At 43.9% G+C, this 19784-nt stretch overlaps 1 protein-coding gene across 5 annotated transcripts in view; it reads right to left on the bottom strand.

The window, feature by feature from the left end:
• Positions 1-240: 240 nt before the first annotated feature.
• LOC120957828 (protein argonaute-2) overlaps positions 241-19784 on the bottom strand; it is a 38451-nt gene continuing 18907 nt past the window's right edge. For 3 of the 5 annotated variants that reach the window (XM_049608893.1, XM_040380209.2, XM_040380211.2), the window contains 11 exons: positions 13763-13837; positions 11328-11937; positions 11150-11244; positions 10861-11083; positions 8833-9078; positions 8572-8737; positions 7899-8238; positions 7656-7822; positions 7049-7567; positions 6795-6964; positions 241-5921 (listed from right to left, as the gene is read on the bottom strand). In XM_049608893.1, coding sequence (XP_049464850.1) covers positions 5783-5921; positions 6795-6964; positions 7049-7567; positions 7656-7822; positions 7899-8238; positions 8572-8737; positions 8833-9078; positions 10861-11083; positions 11150-11244; positions 11328-11937; positions 13763-13837 — 2750 coding nt within the window. In that variant the 3' untranslated portion in view covers positions 241-5782. The remainder of the gene's footprint in view (positions 5922-6794; positions 6965-7048; positions 7568-7655; positions 7823-7898; positions 8239-8571; positions 8738-8832; positions 9079-10860; positions 11084-11149; positions 11245-11327; positions 11938-13762; positions 13838-19784) is intronic. The other 2 variants (XM_040380210.2, XM_040380212.2) reach the window with 2 other exon arrangements.

The raw sequence follows: 19784 nt of genomic DNA, 5'->3' as shown, positions 1-19784 counted from the left end.
GTGTGTGTTTGTGTCTGTGCTTTTCTTCCATTCCGTTTTTCATTGTCTAATTCCACTTTCTTTTGTTTGTTTCTTTTATGTCTCTTCTTTTGGAATCATTTTTTGTTGTTGCTGTTGTATATTAAAGTGTTTTGGTATGATCACCTCATTCAATGACGTTTCGTTTTCCTTGTGTTTGTGTTTCGTTTGCTTGTTTGTGTCTCTCTTTCTCGTTTTTTTTTCTCTACGTGACGATGTCTCTTTCTTTTTTTTTTTTTGAATGTGTGCTTTGACAATTTGTTTTCTCTTACTTTCTCACATGTTTAATGTATGTTTTGTGTTCCTTCCTTCTTCTTTCCCTTTACACTTTAAAGTTTATGCTTTGCTTTGTTTCGTCTTACTTGCTAGTTTTTGTTTTTTTTTTACTTCTTGTTTAGCTTAATCTTGCCACTTAAACACATGTCTCTCTGTTTTTTTCATTATTTTAGTTGCTTTTGTTATCTAAAATACAATTTTGCCTGTTAATGGGTCATTGTTTTCATACTTTAATGTTCGATTTTTGCAAAGGTGTTTGCTTCTTCTTCACTTCCTCTTTCCTCTCCGTTTTTCTTCTTCTTTTTGACTACCTTAATATGTTATAAATCCCTTGTATAAGTTGAATATAGTTATTTGTTTCTTTTCACTTGTCTTGCGGTTCTTTTTCCACTTTCTTTGTTTTTGTTTGTTTGTTTTTCTTTTAAAAGAAAACATGTCGCGTACGTTTTTTTTTTTGTGTGTTTGGTCACTGTGTTGTGTGTTGGTTGCGTTGCGTGTTATGTGCTATCATCACTCACCGTTACGTACTCTTTTTCATTCATTTTAGCCCAATTAATTGTTAAACAAAACGCTGCTTTTCACATTCAAATTTGCTAAAAATTTGTTTCCACTCTTTTGTTCTGTGTGTGGGGGTGTGTTTGTGTGCTTTTCTTCTTTTTGGTCATTCACTCTCACTCTTTATTCTTTTTGTTTTCGCTTATGTTTTGTGATTTGGATCATTAGACAGAGAGATTAGAATTGACCATCGGTCGGTTAAAGTTTATGATTCAAATTGAAGGGGAGATTTTAATCTTCTCGAGCCTTCCATCATCACTGCTGGCCGCACCTTTTGTGCTCAAGCGCAGTTCGTAATTACAGCTAAAAACATATTTAGCAACTCGTCCCTGTGTAAGCCCTTGCAAAAGGCTTGGCAAAATCAAAATCTCCTTACCGCTTCCGTTGTGGTGTATTTGTCAGTGTTTTATTGGGTTTGTTTTTTTGTCGGAGAAACCTTTCTCAGTTGCGGTAGAGTTTGTGTTTACGTCTGTTTGCTTTATAAATTAGAAACAAACAAAACGGAAAACACATTTCTAATCTATTGATGGAGTCATTCTAACCGTTCGATATCACCCCTCTCTCTCTCTCCCTGCAATACGCGAACGATATGATTATTGGGGGTAATGTTTCAAGCCATGTAATGTCCTCTCGTCTCTCTCGTGAAGTGTGCGTCCAAAACACCACCGCCGCGAGCGATCGCGTTTTGAGAAAAATTAGCAATTTGGTGACCGCCATTTAAGATTTAATCATTTACAATTAATGTATGTATAATATACCTTTTTTCATATTATTTGTTACGATCCTTACAATCTAATTCCCGGTCTGAAGTTTCAGCTTACTGGTGGCACATGGACCACCGTACTAATATATATATATATATGTATGTATGTGTCTCGCTTGTGTGTTTTTTTTGTTTGTTTGTTATAACTCTATGTTTCGACGAATGCGTGCTGCTGCTGCTGCTTTTATCGAGATGCTGCTGACCTAAATACTTCCGTCTAGTCATTTTGCCCGCACGCAATTCATCTGATGATCTTGCTTATTATTGCGATATTCACGCGATGTCCAACTCTACTTCACATTAGAATCATTCCTCTCTTGCTTATACGCGAAATGGGTGATGCTGCTATGAATCAATAACTGAATTTTACCCACGAACTGCTGTGTGTGTGTGCGTGAACTGGTTTGGTTGGTGGCTTTGCGTTGGTGTGTTAAATAAAAAAAAGGAAGCCCCAGTCCACACAGTTCGTCCCCGAAAAACATACACCACAATTTTAAAATCCATCATGCTCATTATCAGTTTTGTTTTCCATCCACGCTACTAGACTCCTTCTCCTTGTTTGTCAACATTAAATCCTACCCCACTTTAGAGATGCTTTCCGAGTGAAGCAAGCAACATATATAAATGTACGTACATATAGAGCTAATATATAAAGACCGCACACTAGCACGGACTGATGTTGCCTGCTGCTAATGTGTATGAAGGAAGGGAGCTACAAATGTATGTTTAAACACGCTAGTGCGCAGGAGGTTCGAGCGAGCGAGTAAAGCTTACTTCCCATTTTTTGCCAGGTTGATTCCTCATCCTCATCATCATACGTTTACTGAAACCTTCGTGCGAATCGACAATACAATCTGATGCTACTACTGCACAGGCAAAACTAAAAAAACGGTGTAATGGGGGGCGGGTGTAGCTTTTACAGGGTTTTCGAGGATTATATAGACATGTTCAGCGAGTTGTAGATTCGTTCAGGCATATAATAGACTCTTTCAGCGAGATATAGAATTGTTCGGAAGTAGGTGTAGACATGTTCGGTTATACTGTAGAGCTGTCACTTTCGTACCCCTTGGACTGCAAGTTGGATCATTCTCATCAGAAGGTAAACAAACGGTTTTCGAAAAAATATGCTTTTTTCAACTAATTTATGTATTAAACAGCTTGGAGAATGATTATTAGCTACTTTTAGGACTTTTAAGAATGAAAAATTGAACCCTGCGGCACAGCGTGTAAACAAAACAAATGACAGCTCTACAGAATCGCTGAACATGTCAACGCCTACTTCCGAACAATTCTATATCTCGCTGAAAGAGTCTATTATATGCCTGACCGAATCTACAACTCGCTGAACATGTCTATATAATCCTCGAAAACCCTGTAAAAGGGCACCTGTGGGTGCCTGGGAAATGGGATCTGATCTGATTATTGTTGCGTGGTTGTTTTTTAGTGTGAGCATTCTATCCGCTCTGGGTGGGTTGTTCATTCGCTCAATGGTAAGATTCTGTTGTTTTTTGGGAAAGGGGCGGAGTGAGGGGGTTTGTGTATCGTTCGCGTGCTGCAATCGCTTTGCACCTCTTATAAGTATCATACGATTAAGTGTAGCAGCCGAATTTGCAAACTACAGCTGCGCACTGTCACACACACACCATCACATACATGTATACGGAACAGAACACATCTTAAACCTGGCTCGCTGCTGTCCCTAACAAACCCTAAATTGTGTAGCTGTCGCCGTTCCTTTGTCCGTTCTTTTCTTACTCCCGCCCGTGACACACATACAGTTTTGACACATTTTGCATTGATAAAAGCCTCCATACATTGAGAGGGGTTTGATTGGATTTGACTACAAATTCATCTACATAACCACGTTTTGTGTGGGGGGCTCTCTATAGCTTAGTGTTGTGTTGTGTGATCAGAGTTTGTAAAAAGAATTGTGTTTACATTGTGTTAAATATTTTACACCTTTCCGGTAGTGCTACCCCTCCCCCACGAAACCACTGCGGGGGGTTTGATGAAGCATTATTCATGTTTTTTTTTTTCATGCTGAGTTCCCTCTTATCGTCTTACGTCTTAAGAATCTATGATTTGACCGCATTCATTAGTGACCGTACCGAACAGCTTTAGTTTGTTTCGCTTAAGTTTGGATGATGATGTTTCGTTGGCGCATTCAAAGGGGGGGGGGGGGGTCCCCCTTCCCCCCTGCATATTCGATGCTCTTTCCCGCGGCAGACGAGATTTTGTTTTCCTTACACGTATATACAACAAGTTGAAGAATTGATTGTGTTTGAGTGTATTGAGTGTTATTAAACTGTCTGTCTAATTCCCGGCACTCGTGTTGAGGTGCGTGTTTCGCACACCACACAACACATCGAGAGCTTTTGCTCGTTATGCTTTAGATCAAATCTATTCAAAATGGCGCTTAGTAAGCACACGAAACGAGCAAACCTTTTTGACTATTTTTACAGTGCTGGCGTGTGTGTGTGCTGAGAGTGGGGGAAGCTTACTGGTAAGTAGTAGTAGTAGTACTGAGAGCTTGTGCTAGTGTATAAAAGCGCGTGTATCTACTAATAACTCTAGAGGCGAAATGATTCATCAACCCCTTGGGCTGGGCTCATGGAGGCGGTGGTAGAGACTGTTCTGTTCCAAACGCCGAAGGGGCGGGAGATCTCGTAGAGGAAGCTTAAACCACCAGCAGCATGTTATTGCCGAACGGATGGCATTGTAGTTGCAAATTGGTTTGCATTTGAGCAGTGGGAAATTATCATTTAATGAATTATACACGGAAAGCTTGCTTCTCTTTCACATATCCCGCTAACGAAAAAAGAAAGAAACCTTATTCACCTACATCTCTTTCATCTCGTTTTCTGTACTCATTCTACACTAATGCTGTCATAATATATTGGATATTTGCTTCCAGTAAATTTAACCAATAGTAAAAAAAGCAGCTTATTTGACGAACTCAAAACATAACTCGTTTTGATACCTCCGCCCGAACACTTCGGGGGTTCAGAGCCGCCGAAGCCGCACAACGAGCAAATTCATAATTGGTAGCGTGTGACAGTCGATGTTAAGACGTAAAAAAAATCCCTTGTATTTTCACAATTGTACTAAACTATTACCGACTAAATACAACGTTTCACACCATTTGTCTCACTGATGATGGTGGTCGCCTTCCCCCACCGCGCGATTTTGCGGTGTTGAACGTGATTGGGGCACTGATTGTAGCGTAAAGTGTGTGTTTTTGTGTATCAACAAGAGTCTATTGATAGTGTGTTGTTTGTATTGGTTGTTGCACGATGTCAAAGAAAAGGAAACGTAAAAACGTAAAGCTCACTGCAAACCCAAATTAATCTGGGGTTTGTTTCCTACGTACATAAACACACGCAACCACCAACAACACCATCATCAGCATCTGCTACTGGTAAGAGCTCGTAAGGAAGCGAATCGTTTTACAAACTAAAGGTTTGCATATACGTTATGAAATAATATAAGGACACGTTAAACATTTAAAACACACGATAACATGCAACGATCTGTTGCAAAAGACGAGACTGTTCTCTCTACTCTACTACACCTCTCTTGCGCTTTGCTAGAACATACTTATCTCGCTGGGTAGTGGTGATGCAATGAGGTGATAACTGCACAATTGCACAATCCGTTACCCTACACTCCCCCCTACACATTACAGTATCTCGTGCGATTGCTTCCGCTCAATATTGGTACAGCAGAGCACTGCAAACTACGCGCCCGCACACGTGTTCGGGGGGGTTTTGCGCGTAAAAGCTTGCCAACATCATTCGGGATCATCATCCGGGGTACAAAATTAAAGCATCAGTGGGTTTTGCGTTACACCTGACAAACGCGTGAGAGATCTCGATAGCATAGTGATTGATTGAATTTGATTTACGATTAAAACCGCTTCGGCTGCTACTGTTGCTGCCGATGTTGATTGTTGATGATGCTGCTGCTGGATCATCACCACCAACAGAGCAAGCTGGCGCGCGTTGGATTCGGTACTGCTTTTTTGTTGTTTTAGTGACTTCGGGATGCATATCCTTCTTCCTCTTCTTCTCCTCTGCACACTGCAGCAGCAGCTCGGACGGCGACGACGGCCAAACTGAAACTGCGTGTGTATGTGTGCGTGTGTCGTCCGATGAAGCCTTTGCCCAGCATTTAGGCAAAGTACATAACCTTTTTGGTGTCGGCGTGTACGGTAATGGCGCGGGCCATCGCGCCCGGCGTTCTGTCCTCTGAGCAACCGCTCTGGTGCGATCCTTCGCCCGAATCGTGCTCCTTCTCGACCAAGTGGTACCTGTGGGCAGAATTTAATGGATTAACAAACCGGTCCATCCAAAGCGAAGTAGTTAAATCTTGTTTTCAGAATCAATTCCGGAGCCAATTCCGATGCTGGAACCGATTCCGATTTCGGAATCGATTCTGGAGCCGATTCCGGAACCGATTCCGGAGATGACTCCGGAGCCGATTCTGAAGTCATCTCCGGGATCAGAATCGGCTCCGGAATTAGAATCGGTCCCGGAATCGGAATCGACCTGGGAATCGCAATTTGCTCCGGTAACTGAATCAGGATTGACTCCAGAATTGGAATTACCTCCGGAATAATAATTAGTTCTTGAATTGAAATAAGAAGCTGTAGAAGCGAAATCAGTCCGGGAATCTCCATGAGAATGGATCGTGTACAAGTAAATTTTATGTTTTTGCGGCTATCAATACTTAGCCTCATTGGACCCAAACGCCTATTCCTATGGAGATGCCAAAACCGATTCCTTTTTTAAGCTAATTCTGATTTTGGAATCATTTCCGATTCCGGAACCAATTCTGATTCCGAATCGTATTCCGGAACCGATTCCAAGTCCGATTCCGGAACCGATTCAGAATCCTATTCCGGAACCAATTCCTGAGCAGATTCCGGAACCAATTCCGGAGCCGGTTCCGGAACCAATTCCGGAGCCGGTTCCGGAACCAATTCCGGAGCCGGTTCCGGAACCAATTTTGGAGCCGATTCCGGAAACAAATCCAGAGCCGATTCTGGAAACTGATTCTTCTACTATTCTACTATCCGGAATCGATTCCAGAAAACTTCGGAGCTAGCCGGAATCGATTCCGACGAAATCTTCATTTTTCCCATCACTAATCTAGACATTAGTGTGTGTGTGTGGCGTCTTACCTCGCCCTAAATGCGACCAAATGTGCGTAGTAGGCAGGAGCTGGAATGGAAACGGATCGGGTACACCGGACGTACGTGTGGCACAGCTGATACGTTAGGCACTGCAGCTCGTCCGACTCGAAGTGATTGTCGTCCCAGAGCACGTGGTAGTGGGACGGGCGACTCGTACCCTGCAGTGATGCATACAAAAATTGCAACATAAATCATACTTATCTGCACGTTTACCACAAAAAAACAGCCAAAGCAACACCTACCTGAATGCCCTGGTGGCTGCACAGGTAGAAGTCAAACTCGGTCGGATGCGTAATGCCCACGTCCACGGTCGTGCCGGCTGGAATGTTGCCCGATTTGCCGCTCTGCTCCTTCTTGTCCGCGCAGAACAGCCGCGTGTGGTGCCGCTTCTGCACCACGATGAACGTGATGCCCGGCTTGTAGTCGGCCTCCAGCTTGATGCACGCCTCGCGGATCGCCGTCAGCTCGTGCTGCAGCACGTGCGGGAACTGGCCCTCGGACACACCGTCCCGGTAGAGGATGATGCGGTGCGGCTTGAACCCGCCGGTCGATTTGTAGAACATGATCAGCAGCTCGCGCACCATGCTGCTCAGCTCCTGGATGATCTCCTGCCGGTGCTGCTGGACGCGCACCGTCGCCGCGTACCGGGACGGATGCGCATCCATCGAGCCGACGACGGCCGCAATCGACGGTTTCTTGTTGTCGCCGGCCGGCGGGTGCGTCACGTCAGCGCCGAGGAAGATGACCGGCTCGTCGAATACCTGTATTTAGGGGTGGTGATGTAAAGGAGAAAAGTATAAAAACGTTTCTTTACACAGTTTCCCTATGCGACGGGTTTGAATTACGCACCTTTGGTCTGATCGATGGCACCAGAATCGAGTTGATTCCACCAAGCTTCACGTTGATCTTCAGGCAGAGATTGGACAGCGTTTGGGGCGACGTTTTGTTCACGTTCTTCGCCTGCACACACTGCGTCGCCATGCCGAGCACCGTGTCGCCGACGCGCTTTACTTCCGCTGTAACACACAAAATAATACGCAAATTCGATTGAGAAACAATTGAACGCTCCTTTCGTTCCTTCTCACAACCTACCGTAGACGGGCGTTTTGCCGGGCAGCACCACCACGACGAGCTGCAGGTGGCTGAACGTGCTCTTCAGATATCTAAACATCGGCTCCACCTGGTCCGGCCCGGTCGCGTACTTGCAGAAGCACGGCTGCCCGATGATCGGCATGCCCGCGTCGTTCGAAATCTTCTGCAGCTGCTGGGTAAAGTTGCGCAGCGCGTCCTCCCGCACGGTGCGCTGGGGCGCGAAGCAGGCGATCGCCCACACGCGTATCTCGACGCCGGTAAAAAATTGTTTGCCTCGCATATCCCAAACCCCTTGGTTTGGTAATGCTAAGCTCACCTTGTTCTGTGGACCGGAGAGTAACTTTTTCACTTATTTTAATATGCCTATTACGGGGTGCGGGCCAGGGCCGAATGGCCACTGTCGAGGCGCGCGCGATCAGGGCCAGTGTTTGGTTGTGCGTGCGTGCGTGTATGTGTGTATGATAACTGTTTCGTTATGCGGGCTCGGTGCGCTTGCTTGCTACGACCTGTGAAACCCGTCCGGGGTAGAGGAATCGGTTCCACCAATCGTAGCAAACGGCAAACACTGCTGCCCATCCACCCATGAACACGACGACACAAAACACGTGTCCTCGGCGTTCGCTCGATCTTGGAGAGGGGGCATTGCTTGCCACACCACTCATGGATAACTTACTTGTCCGCTCATGCTGGAAACGCGCCCACCGTACTGTAGCTTCGGCGGGGGCAGCACACGGCCCCGCACCTCCATCATGTTGTTCGAGATGGTCAGACCGAACTCCTGCACGTACGCGTCGTTGTTGAAATCGGCTCGCCGCACCAGATTGTTGATTTCTCGCTCCCTGTAATGCAAAGGAATACAAAAGAATCAGTAAGGGAGAGTCGCTTAACCGGCACGAACGTGACGGACAGAACAAACCCCACCACTTCCACTTACCGATCGGGTGCCGAACGGGCAGTCGCTTTGATCATGGTCGATGTTTGCATGTCGGTCAGCTTCTTGATGCAGCGCTGGCCGGCCACGATGTTGCACACCTCCAGCGGCAGGTAGGTGTGTTTGTGCTCCTGGCCCACCTGCAGGCAGGGCAGGTGCGGATAGCGCAGCTTCATCTTGTACTTGTCGAGGAAGTATTTGGCCACCGTACACTCGACCGTTTGGCCGTTCTCTAGCTGCAACGGGAAGCTGTGCGAAAAACGGGAAGAGTGTGATTAAATTTGTGCATTTTTTGCACATTCTATTTATAGCTCTATTTGTTCTTTTTCTTATAGGTACATCCAAGCATGGGCATTGGGCCGGTCTGGTGGTACAGTCGTCAACTCGTACGACTTTAACAACATGCCCGTCATGGGTTCAAGCCCCGAATGGAAAGTGCCCCCATACATATAGATAGGACTGAGTATCCTGCTATGGTAGTGATTAAATCACTCAAAGCGCCGAGCTCTCCAGTAGTGGTACAAGCAAGACCTTGTGACCGACAACGGTTTATTGAGCCCAAAGAAGAAGAAGAAAAGATATCCAAGCATATAGTTGGCCAGAGTAAACGAGTAGTTGCAAGGATTTAAATCGTTTACAGTTTAATTTAATTACTAGTTTTAAGAACTCTTTAGATATTTAATTCATACGCTCATCGGACCATGTATTGAATCCCTACTCACTTGCTTCATGATTCAATTCACTTTGAAGGAGTCTTTAGATCATTTTAGGCAGAGCTATCCAGAGTTTTAAATCCCATTTTCGATCTTTTACCTATTCCTAATTGTTTGTTCCAGTTCCAAATCTGTACATGGAAACTGAGATTAAGTGATAGTTCTTAAAAAAACCGAGATAAGAGATTATTCTTAGTATTCTTATCAAGACTGTTGTTACTAGTTGTTGAGATTTTAAGATTCTGTTGAGGTTCAATACTCCTTTAACATAAGTTATTTTCACTGTATGCATCTTAGTTTCTATTCTATTATGTTAGAAGTCTTCCTTATTTGTCCCCGACTAAATATATAACAAACTCTTTTCGGCAAGTTTATTCAGTGTAGAGGAGTGACTATAGGGATTGGAATCGGTAACTCACTCTTTTGAGCTGCACCGACTAACGACTCACTCCTGTCTGACAGGAATCAAATCCTAGCTTTGTTCACTTGACTCTTTGTGACTCTAGCGAAAGCAACCCTTCGAATGGGATTAAATTCCCTTCGAATCGTTGATCAGTGTTTTGGAGAATCATGGTCATGATCATGAAGTGAATCATATAAAATATAAAAGGGAACAGTGAAATGATTTATATTAACATTAAGTCCTGAGTGTATCCCACATTTACTTTCAGAATTCTGAATCCTACACTCATCTCTTAGTGTTGGGTTTCATGAATCTTTCGTTGAGATTCACTTATATGAATCTTCTACGATGAGTGATTCGAATCTAAAATCGAAACTCCGAAGATTTATGAATCTCTAAAGTTCCATGTATCTCCAATGCGTCAAGAATCACGATTCATGTATCTTAGAAGTGTTATGAATCCCTAGAGATTCGTGAATCTTTCGAGATATATGAATCTTTTGAGATTCATGATTCATGAGATATGATTTTTCGAGATTCGAACCGAGAATCAGATTAATTTAATCATTTCAAAGATTCATTGAGATTCTTTAATCTGAATCAAATTTGCCCAACATCTCTATTCCCAAGTTGTTTTAGCTCCATAATCCCGTATTCCAGTAATCCATGTACTCAGTTTTGATGAATATCCGTCCCATTTATAATCATCCATTACCGATCTCCCTTATTTTTGTCCCTGTCCTATTCGTTGCCTTGCTTCCAATTTGAGCTATGGAACTGAAACTGATCCAAATCACTCGCTATGGTTTCTACAATTGCTAATTGTGCACTCTAGTACCTTTAAACCACACACAATACACATCCTAAAACGTATAGCAAATGAAACATCTCCCACTTTATGCCGGTTCAACTTACGATTGCATTTGTGCGGGTCGTCGCGTCACATTGCAGACGCGATACTTGCGCCGCATCGTACCGCAGTGGGTGATTTCGATCTTGAGCCCCTTGATTTCCTTGGTGAACTTGACGCGCTGCGAATCGGTCAGCGGTTTGCGCTGCTCGTTGATGTCTCTGATGTCCAGCACCTCGCACATGAACTCAATCACCGGCTGCGCCTTGTAGAACGCGGTAGCCGATACTGCAAAGCGAAGAAAGAAAGGAGTTTTTATTTGTCCATTTCGCCAGCAGAAAAGCCGTTCCTTACCGTCAATATTAAGCATCATCTTCCACTGTGAGGGTCTGACACTCTGGTGGAAACCGAACCACACCTCACGACCACCGCCCAGAGGATGATAATACCTGCAAAAAAAACAAAGACGTTACAGAGACAGAGATGGTTACATCGGTCAGAAAGAAACCACTCGCGACGCCTCTCCACTTACCCATCCGGCGAGCTGAAGAAGCTGCGTCCGACCGGTGTGTAGGTCATGCTGGGCAGATGGCGCATCACCACATCCAGCGCCAGTATCGCATCGTACGGTATCTGGCGGGTGCGGCCCTCGAGCGCCTCCTCCAGGTTGAACAGGGACACCTGCGCGACCCACTTGATCGTGACGCGGAACACCCGATCCTTGCCCTCGCCCGGCAGCGTTACCTCCAGCTCGACGCGATCGTTCCCGATCGGGAGCAGATCGCGCGTGTACAGATTGTTGCGCCCGTCGAACACGGGCTTCAGCGCGCCGAACATCTTGCTGTACGCGTGCACCATCGTTTCGATGATTTCGCGATTCACCTTGCGCGGGCACTTGTCCGGCTGGATGTTAATGTCGTAGTGGTGCACGAACCCGCGCGGCATCGTGATCTGGAAGTGGTTGGCCCGCAGCACGATCGGGCGGCCCTCCCGGCCCAGGTTGGGCCGGCGCGGGCATGTGAAGACCGGTAGATCCGGCGGTGCCGGCGGTGTGGCCGGCACGACACCGAGTGCCTGCGCACCCTGCGTACCCGTCGTCGTCGCCACCGTGGTCGGGTTGACCGTCGCCCCAGCCGGAGGTGCTGCAGGACCGTCGAATCCAATCCAGTCGCAGGGTTTGTCAGGGGGGAGGGGGTTTAAAAGGGGAATTTAAATTTTACACAAAATTCCACAACCGATTCAAGTCGATCGTTGAACATTGTATAAATAGATTCGAATTTCAGCATGATTTTAATTGGATCGAAACACAAACCAAAGATTGTAAACAGTTGATAGTTGTGTTGTTGTTCGATGAGGGGAATGAAAAGAAGGGAAAAATAAACGAGAAAATAGGCATTAACATGAGTGCTGCAGAGGGTGAGCATACGAAAATGATGTTGTTTTGTCCCTGCAGAGAACAAGCGAAGAGTATCAGACTCCACACCTGCTTGGTACATCATTGCACACACACACACATTTCGTGTGCAAAACCGACGTGGACCATGTGGTGGGCAAACAAAAACGTGGGAGCGAAAGTGCTGCGCTCCCATTCTTAATTGCTGTCGGGAGACCTAAAGTGAAACACGCTACCCTACGCAGAGCAACAAAACGATCCCTATTACAGAGCCCTAGCAGTGTCATTATAACCTGAAACTATTTACACAGAGAGAACACATTAATACACATTCTGGCTGTGTTACTAAATACGCTTTTGGTGTTATGTTTTCATGTACATTGTGCTGTCCAAATCGTATGCTAAGCTCCAATAAATATTTTCTTTTAAATTTCGATTAAAGTTTAGTAATTTCAACATAACCTCCTAGGCTGTAACAAGCACGGTTTGAGCGTGTCTGTTGTGTGTGGAGGGAGTAAAATGAACTGAACATAAATTGAGCCCAAAATAAAAGCAATTTAAAACAAAGATAATAATGTAATGAGCATCGATGAGCAAATGCAAATGGAAGCAATCGCAGCATTTGCCTTTTTCTCTAGTTTTATGTTTCTATTTTTTTTTGGATTATGTAAGTTACGTTCATTTGATTACTTTTGATAGTTTGCTCGAATGATGTGTATTAAAGCAGTTAGTCACAGATGAATAATTTACAAAAAAGTTAGAGATTACCACAAGGCGCTGACTCTTATTTACAGAACTTTAGTATAGTTATTCCTTAACATTAAATGTAAAGCAAACATCATCAACAACATCCACAAATATTTAAAGCATAACTCATTCGCGCCATGGAGCTATCATTAAAGTAGAATAAACTAGTTTTAAGATATTATATGATAATTTTAAGAACTGAATGAAATGTAACATCACAATTAAAATTGAATTTAAAGCAACTTTTCTTCACTCTTCTTGGTCTCAGAGTCGATGAATGACAAGTAAAAGACACTTAAACAAAATAGCAAAGTAAAACAACAAAAAATAAAACAATTCAACAAAGTTACCAAATAATAAAATGGTAAACATTGAAAAGAAATAAATACACACAAAAACCAATACATGTTTGTGAGCAAAACATCCTGCTTTGAATTGTTCGAACAATTAGCACACCACACCAAAACCAAAGATTCGAAATGTTGTTGTGTTCTTTTCGAAGTAATCTTCCTTTCCATTCTTTCTTCATAAGGCACATTGCGGTGTTGTTTTTTTTTTCTTTGTTTTTGCAAATTTTGATGTTGTAAATTTTGGATTTTTCGAATGCAAATACATATTCATAAATTAACGCATCGCGCTCATCACCCTAAGTGCTTTCCTTCTCCGATGTTGTTCTAATTTCATTTTGTGGTTTGTTAAATTTTCCTGTTCGTTGCTGTTTTTTCTTCTTCTTCTTCTTCTGTATTGTTTATATGTGATGATGATAATTTATGAATAGGTAGTATTCGAAAATGTATCGAAACAAGAAGATAAAGCAGGTAGTTTACGTGAGAGTGTATCGAAGCTGGTCTGCGACTGAGACGGACTTGGAGGCCTTGGCGGCGAAGAAGTCCATGGTGATTCTAAAAATAAAGAGAAGAAAAAAAAGAGAACGAAAACGATATTTTCTTTGCGCATTTTTATTTTTTGAGGGGGGAGGGGGGGTTTGGGAGCAGTGGGGGGAGTGGTGGTTTTGTTTTTTTTTTGGTAGACAAAACCGGAAACAAAAAAATTAAAAAAAAAAACAGTTTATATTTAAGAGTGTAGAAAAATAAAGAAATATGTATAAATCAAGGAAGCAAAACGATAACTCAAAGGAAAAGATTGGTAAAGAAGAGAGAAAGTAACTCTCCATCAAAACTAATCATCTTAAGATAAGAAAAATAGAAACATAGTTGAACAAAAAGGGGAAAATTCTAGCTACAAAAAAAACGCACGCAGAGAATGCTACAAATGATTCCGAATCCGTTGTTCCGCACTGCCGTTCTACCTGGAAAAAGCCTGTCGTTTAAAGAAATATAGTCGTACGCAAGGGCTAAACTACAAATACAAAACCGAAGAGCGAAGTTTTATACCTTCCCCCCTAACGTCACAACCGGTGAGTCAGAAACGGATAGGGATTATTCATCCAGCCACTAATTGCATCGAGTGCAGTTGTTCTGGACTGCACCTTCCACCATTTCCGAGATTCGCATGAGTCATACAGGCGACATTGCAGCAATAGGCACAGATCTAGTACGTAGGTGCTTGTTTTGGTAAGTGGTGTTAGAAATGTTAGCGAAGTGAGGCATGAAACAAACATCGACAAAGCGCATATTTTGCATAACAAAAGCCGAGATTGAATGGAATAATCGCCAGTGGAGGATGGGGGAGCGCAGAACTTCATTTTAAGTGTCATTTATTGGATTAGAAGAAGAAGTGATCGCGTCCACCTTTCCCTCCTTGGCAACACGAACACACACACACACGCACACATTCTGCAGCGTCATGCACGGCCAGCGACACGCGACAAAATACAGCGCCTCCTAAGATTAGATTTATTTACATCTATGTGCACACATACCAGAGAATGGGAGTAACACAAACACACAGAAACCAATTCAGAGTTGATCTAACGGACAAATTGAAGAAAATAGAGTGACACCTCAACGACGGTGGAAGGAAAATGTGGGACAAAACGAGGTTCTCTGTGTGTGGAGGACGGCGACACGTGGAGCAACAGATGAGAAGACGCCCCCATACAAACTATCTGTTGACCTTCGCTGATGATGACGATGATGATGTTGCCCTCCCGGATATCCCTACATAGGATTGCGATGTGACGAAGTTATCATTAAGATAGGTGAAGCTCTTCAAAATTCCTCAAAATTATTTGTGGTTTAAGTCTCAAAAGAAATATTCCATTCCAGATGCTAACGACGAAGACCTTGTGTTCAAATAGCGAAAGGAATGCCCAACCAAAGAGCTGAACGTGTTGCTATACCCTTCTGCGTTAGCTGCTACAGCATGACATTCCACAGCAGCCAGCATAAACACTCACAGATTCCTAATCTGCGAGAGAGGCAACAGCAAGTGAGCGCGAGCACACCGCTGGCAGATGTCGATGACCCACAAAACTCCACACCGTCCGTGCGTTGAATGTTTGAACATAATACGCACACACACACAAAACCATTCCACTAGGGAAAAGTAAAACAGCGAGAGAGAGAGAGAGAGAGAGAGAGAGAGAAAGGGAAAGAAAGAGCGCATAAACCGCTAGAAAATCGCTAGAAACGCAAAACATGTGCATGATGAAAACAAAGAGCCATTTCTACCTCTCTATTGGCTATTGGCGGAAAGAGTGAGCGTTGTGGAAGAAAAAACATCGCCTACTGCCAAAAAACATCGCACTTTGGAGGGGTTTTGGGGACTGATATTTTGGGAGAACGGGGAAGCAGCGTAGGCAACAATCGCCGGACATATTTTTTTGGTTGTTGCGTTTGTATTTGCGGAATTAAATCAAACCTCCCTACTCTGCCTCTATGGGGAAGTTGACTTCTGTTGCGGGGGAATGGTAGGGAGGGGGGGGGGGACTAAAAATTAGGTTACAACGCACGACCATGGGGACCAACGCAGGGGCGTAATTTTAAAAGATGGTCACCATACACACATTAGAAATCGACGCAAAAGAAGACATACGTGTGTGTGTGTCTGTCTGTGTTTGGTAAACAAAAGGTCTGAGGGTTGTACTTTTTCACTTCCTCTTTGACTCCCATCCCCTTAAGCATGAATGTTCAAGGAATCGATTGGAAATGTGTTTAACTTCTTCACGTGTTTTTTGATGATGAAACAGTTTTACAACACTCCGTAAGCGTCGCTTTACCATATGGAACCAAAGCTGAACCAATGCCTTCGCTCGGCTAGTACTGGAGATTCAAGTTTTCATTCAATTCTTTGGTTCAATTCACCATATTGGTGACCACCACCACCACTAGAGAGATCGACTTGGCTGTTGACTTGACAAACATCACAAACTACAACAAGCCAGACCACAATTTACTTCATTTGACATTCATTACTCCATTTACAACCAAATCCAGACACTCCAACAACATTGAAGGGCACACCCCAAACTGGGAGCCAAGCCCCTGTTGACTATGAGTGAAACTGTGAATCTTTCCTTTTGTTTTTGTGCTCGTTTTTTTCTATCCAAAGCGTACCTTTTTGGCATCCAAGCGTGTTGCAGCGTTTGCAATTCAAGCGTGATAAGGCGAGACCAGAGGGGAGAAAGTGATAAATACAACAGCCGAGAGAAATTCATAACAGATCGGAGCTTTTGCTGAGCTGAGCTGAGCAAAATATTAGCCCCAGGCCAAACCCAAGCTGAGGTGGTCAAAATGCTAGTTTGAGATAGCCTCGAACGTTCGGTTTGATAGTACTAGAAGTTACATATATTCTGAGCCATGGAGGCGTTGTCAAAATCTATCCAAAACCTTTTGATTACTTTCAAGAGAGGTAGAATTAGAATGATGTCTTTGCGTGTTTGAGTGAAAAGACGAAAGTTTCGTCCTCGTCTCGAAGTGGAGGTAGTTTGAATGACGGACTCCTCCAAGCGGTCTTCTCGCCTCAAATTGCGCCTACTAAGTGCTTAATGTGCTTGTGGATATCCTTACAAAACTTGAACGTGCTGGGACGTCCATTTCCGTTGTCCCTCCACACATAAATGTCCCCAAAATCATTCTAAGCACCTACTTTTACACACGATCAAGAAGTTTTCGTGAGATATGGACAATTCAAAACAAGTCTAGGACGACCTCAAAAATGGGTTCATCTTTTCGTACGTCATCCCCTACTTACATCTGGATTTGTTTTAGTGGGACCGAAGTGAGGTGCGACAACCCTCAAAACTACAAAACCGATCGATTGGTGATGATTACTTTAGATTTACGGTTTTCTTGTTTGGTATCATCCATATCTCATCTAATTCGGCACCATCTCGCCCACTCAGGTCAAAGGATATTCTGCGGATACCACAGCTTCCATATCTAGTGCTTGTCGGTCAGACCCTATGATCCATATGACGACGAAGTTCAATGCATTTCGGGACTTCAGGATATCTTCAGAGCGGTTCAAAGATTGACTCTGACTCATACCATGCGCGATCTATTGCTGCTGCTAAAGTGGGATGTTACAACTGTATCTAGTAAACCCTCTATTAGACCACTGCGCCCGCTGAAGTAAATATCAAACAATAATAATAATTCTGGTTAAGTATTTACCACAAAACCAATTGTAAATAGCCACAGACCTAGTTCAACACTTTATAAAGGCTGAAGTAATGATGAGTCCAGCGTATTGGATCGATAATCCCAGATCGAACACGGATTTAAATGGCACATTTCATCTGCATAACTGACGGTGGTCTCATGGTAAAGTCGTCAACTCGAATGACTTAATAACATGGGTACATCATGGGTGTTCAAGTCTAGAATGGACCGTCCAGCCGTAGCAAGGATCTTCCGGGGGCTGTGCCTGGTAATGAATTAAGTCTCGAAAGGCTTATACTAGAAGGCTGAAGAGTATGATATGCCAATTATCCTTCTGATTAACGACCACGTGGCACAGAGCATTCTGAAGCCCTTAAAGGTATTATCTTTAAGAAATGTAAGAATGCAATTGTAGCACAGCAATTCGAAAATCGTGCTTCCAACGACTTCAAAGAGGTATGGCACAGAGAATGCAATGCAAATTGTCGAAAACGAATGTCTCTTGTAATAGATGTTTAACAATAAGTATGAAGTTGTAAAAGCAGCAATGATCAAGCTGGCCTACAACTGTGTTTTGTATCTTCTTCTGGCGCAGATGCAACCGGAAGCCGGATTTAAGCCACATGCCCTGCGTGACAGTAGTCCAAGCCTTCGTTAAAGGTCCTAGTTTTGTTTACGTATTAAAAGATGACACAGTCTAGCTGCTTATTACCCACATATTCAATCTAATTTAATAAACGATTATTGTCACGTGGGATTTTTTCAGGCGTGGCCACGTTTGTAGACAAAATGGGATTTTGACGCGGCCGGCGAATAGAATTGTTCTAAGAAAGCACTCGCTCCTATTACCATTATGATGTAATTAAAATAAAATATTGCTGTGAATTGATAAAATCCATGATCAACATAATTGCATCATACATTTCATCATAATGATCAACACAAGCGATCTGCCTTGTTTTGTTTGATCTTTCCTATCCATTATGGCTCTTCCAACAGCCGCACGCATAATATCAATCATGATAATTATGAATTGTATGTTGTGTAAAAGTTAAAACCACCCGAGCATGCCGAGTGGCCCAGCATATGAGCGGCGAAATGAGACCACCCGCTGGGTTGTTGACATTTGTGCAAAGCAAATTTCGCAACAGCACAAATGTACACACACACAGGAACAGTACCATCTTTCATCTTCTAACGCCATCCCTTTCCTCCTCTCAAAAACTGTCCATTTTCACCTTCCAGCTCCTCGCTAATCAAATCAACAGAAAACCGTCGTTTGGGACAGAGGGAAGGAAAAAGGCACCATCCTCCCACCCTCCCATTCCTTTTTTCCAGTCCATTTAGCGAGTGACAAGACACGAGGCCTGAAACATAAAGAAAAACTCCAAACACTAAATTCTATGCTAGAGTTTGTGGCCTTTGTGTCAAAGCGGCGCCATCATCAGAATGTGTGTAAATTGATGACGAGAGTTGTGTGTGTGTGTGTTTGTGTTGGTCGGTCTGCGTCGGTGTTGGTGCACATTGGCGATGTTTTGGCGATGTGTTGGCGCCCTTCTTTTGGGAGGTTTTTTTTTTTGCTTTTTTTTCTCTTTCGCTCACGCACTGTTTCGTTTGGCGACTGTCTCTCTCTTTCTCCCTCTCTCAGCAGCCATTGACACACAGCGAGACACGCACACAGTCAACAGCGCACAAACAACACCTTCTCAATACGCAAATGGTTACACCACACACACACACTACTACACGCGCATTGCGCTACATCTTTGGTCACCGTAACACCGAGCAGAGGGGCGCCATTCCGGAGCGTTCTTCCCTTCTCATCTTCCACACCGCACACACCGATGTCAACCGACCGCTGGACCGCTGGGCCCTATCAACAACAATCACACACACATTGCTTCCTCCGTGAACAAAAGGGCAGGTGGTGTGTGCCCATACAACAGAAGGCCCAGAAACGGGACGATTGCTCTATTCATTTACATTATGCTGTCACATAAAAAAATCATGCTGTCACGGTGACACGCAACCCCTCGGTATGTGTGTAACTGTGTGGGGGGGGAGAGGGTTTTTTTTCTTCACTCTCATATTGCCTCTGATTAGTAGTACGCAACTCGCACACACACACGCACACGCACACACACGCACATCGTCATGAGTTTTCAAAACACACAAACACACGCATACACACATTCGCACTCAACAGCCACTTGCGCACAACAGTGCGAGACAGGGCTTTCTTCACGGGGTTTGTAAGCACCACACACACACACGCGCATCTAAA

The sequence above is a fragment of the Anopheles coluzzii genome, chromosome 3, assembly GCF_943734685.1.
Source record: "Anopheles coluzzii chromosome 3, AcolN3, whole genome shotgun sequence".
NCBI lineage: Eukaryota > Metazoa > Arthropoda > Insecta > Diptera > Culicidae > Anopheles > Anopheles coluzzii.
Note: the sequence above shows the minus strand (reverse complement) of the source record. Positions and strands in the feature narration are given on the sequence as shown.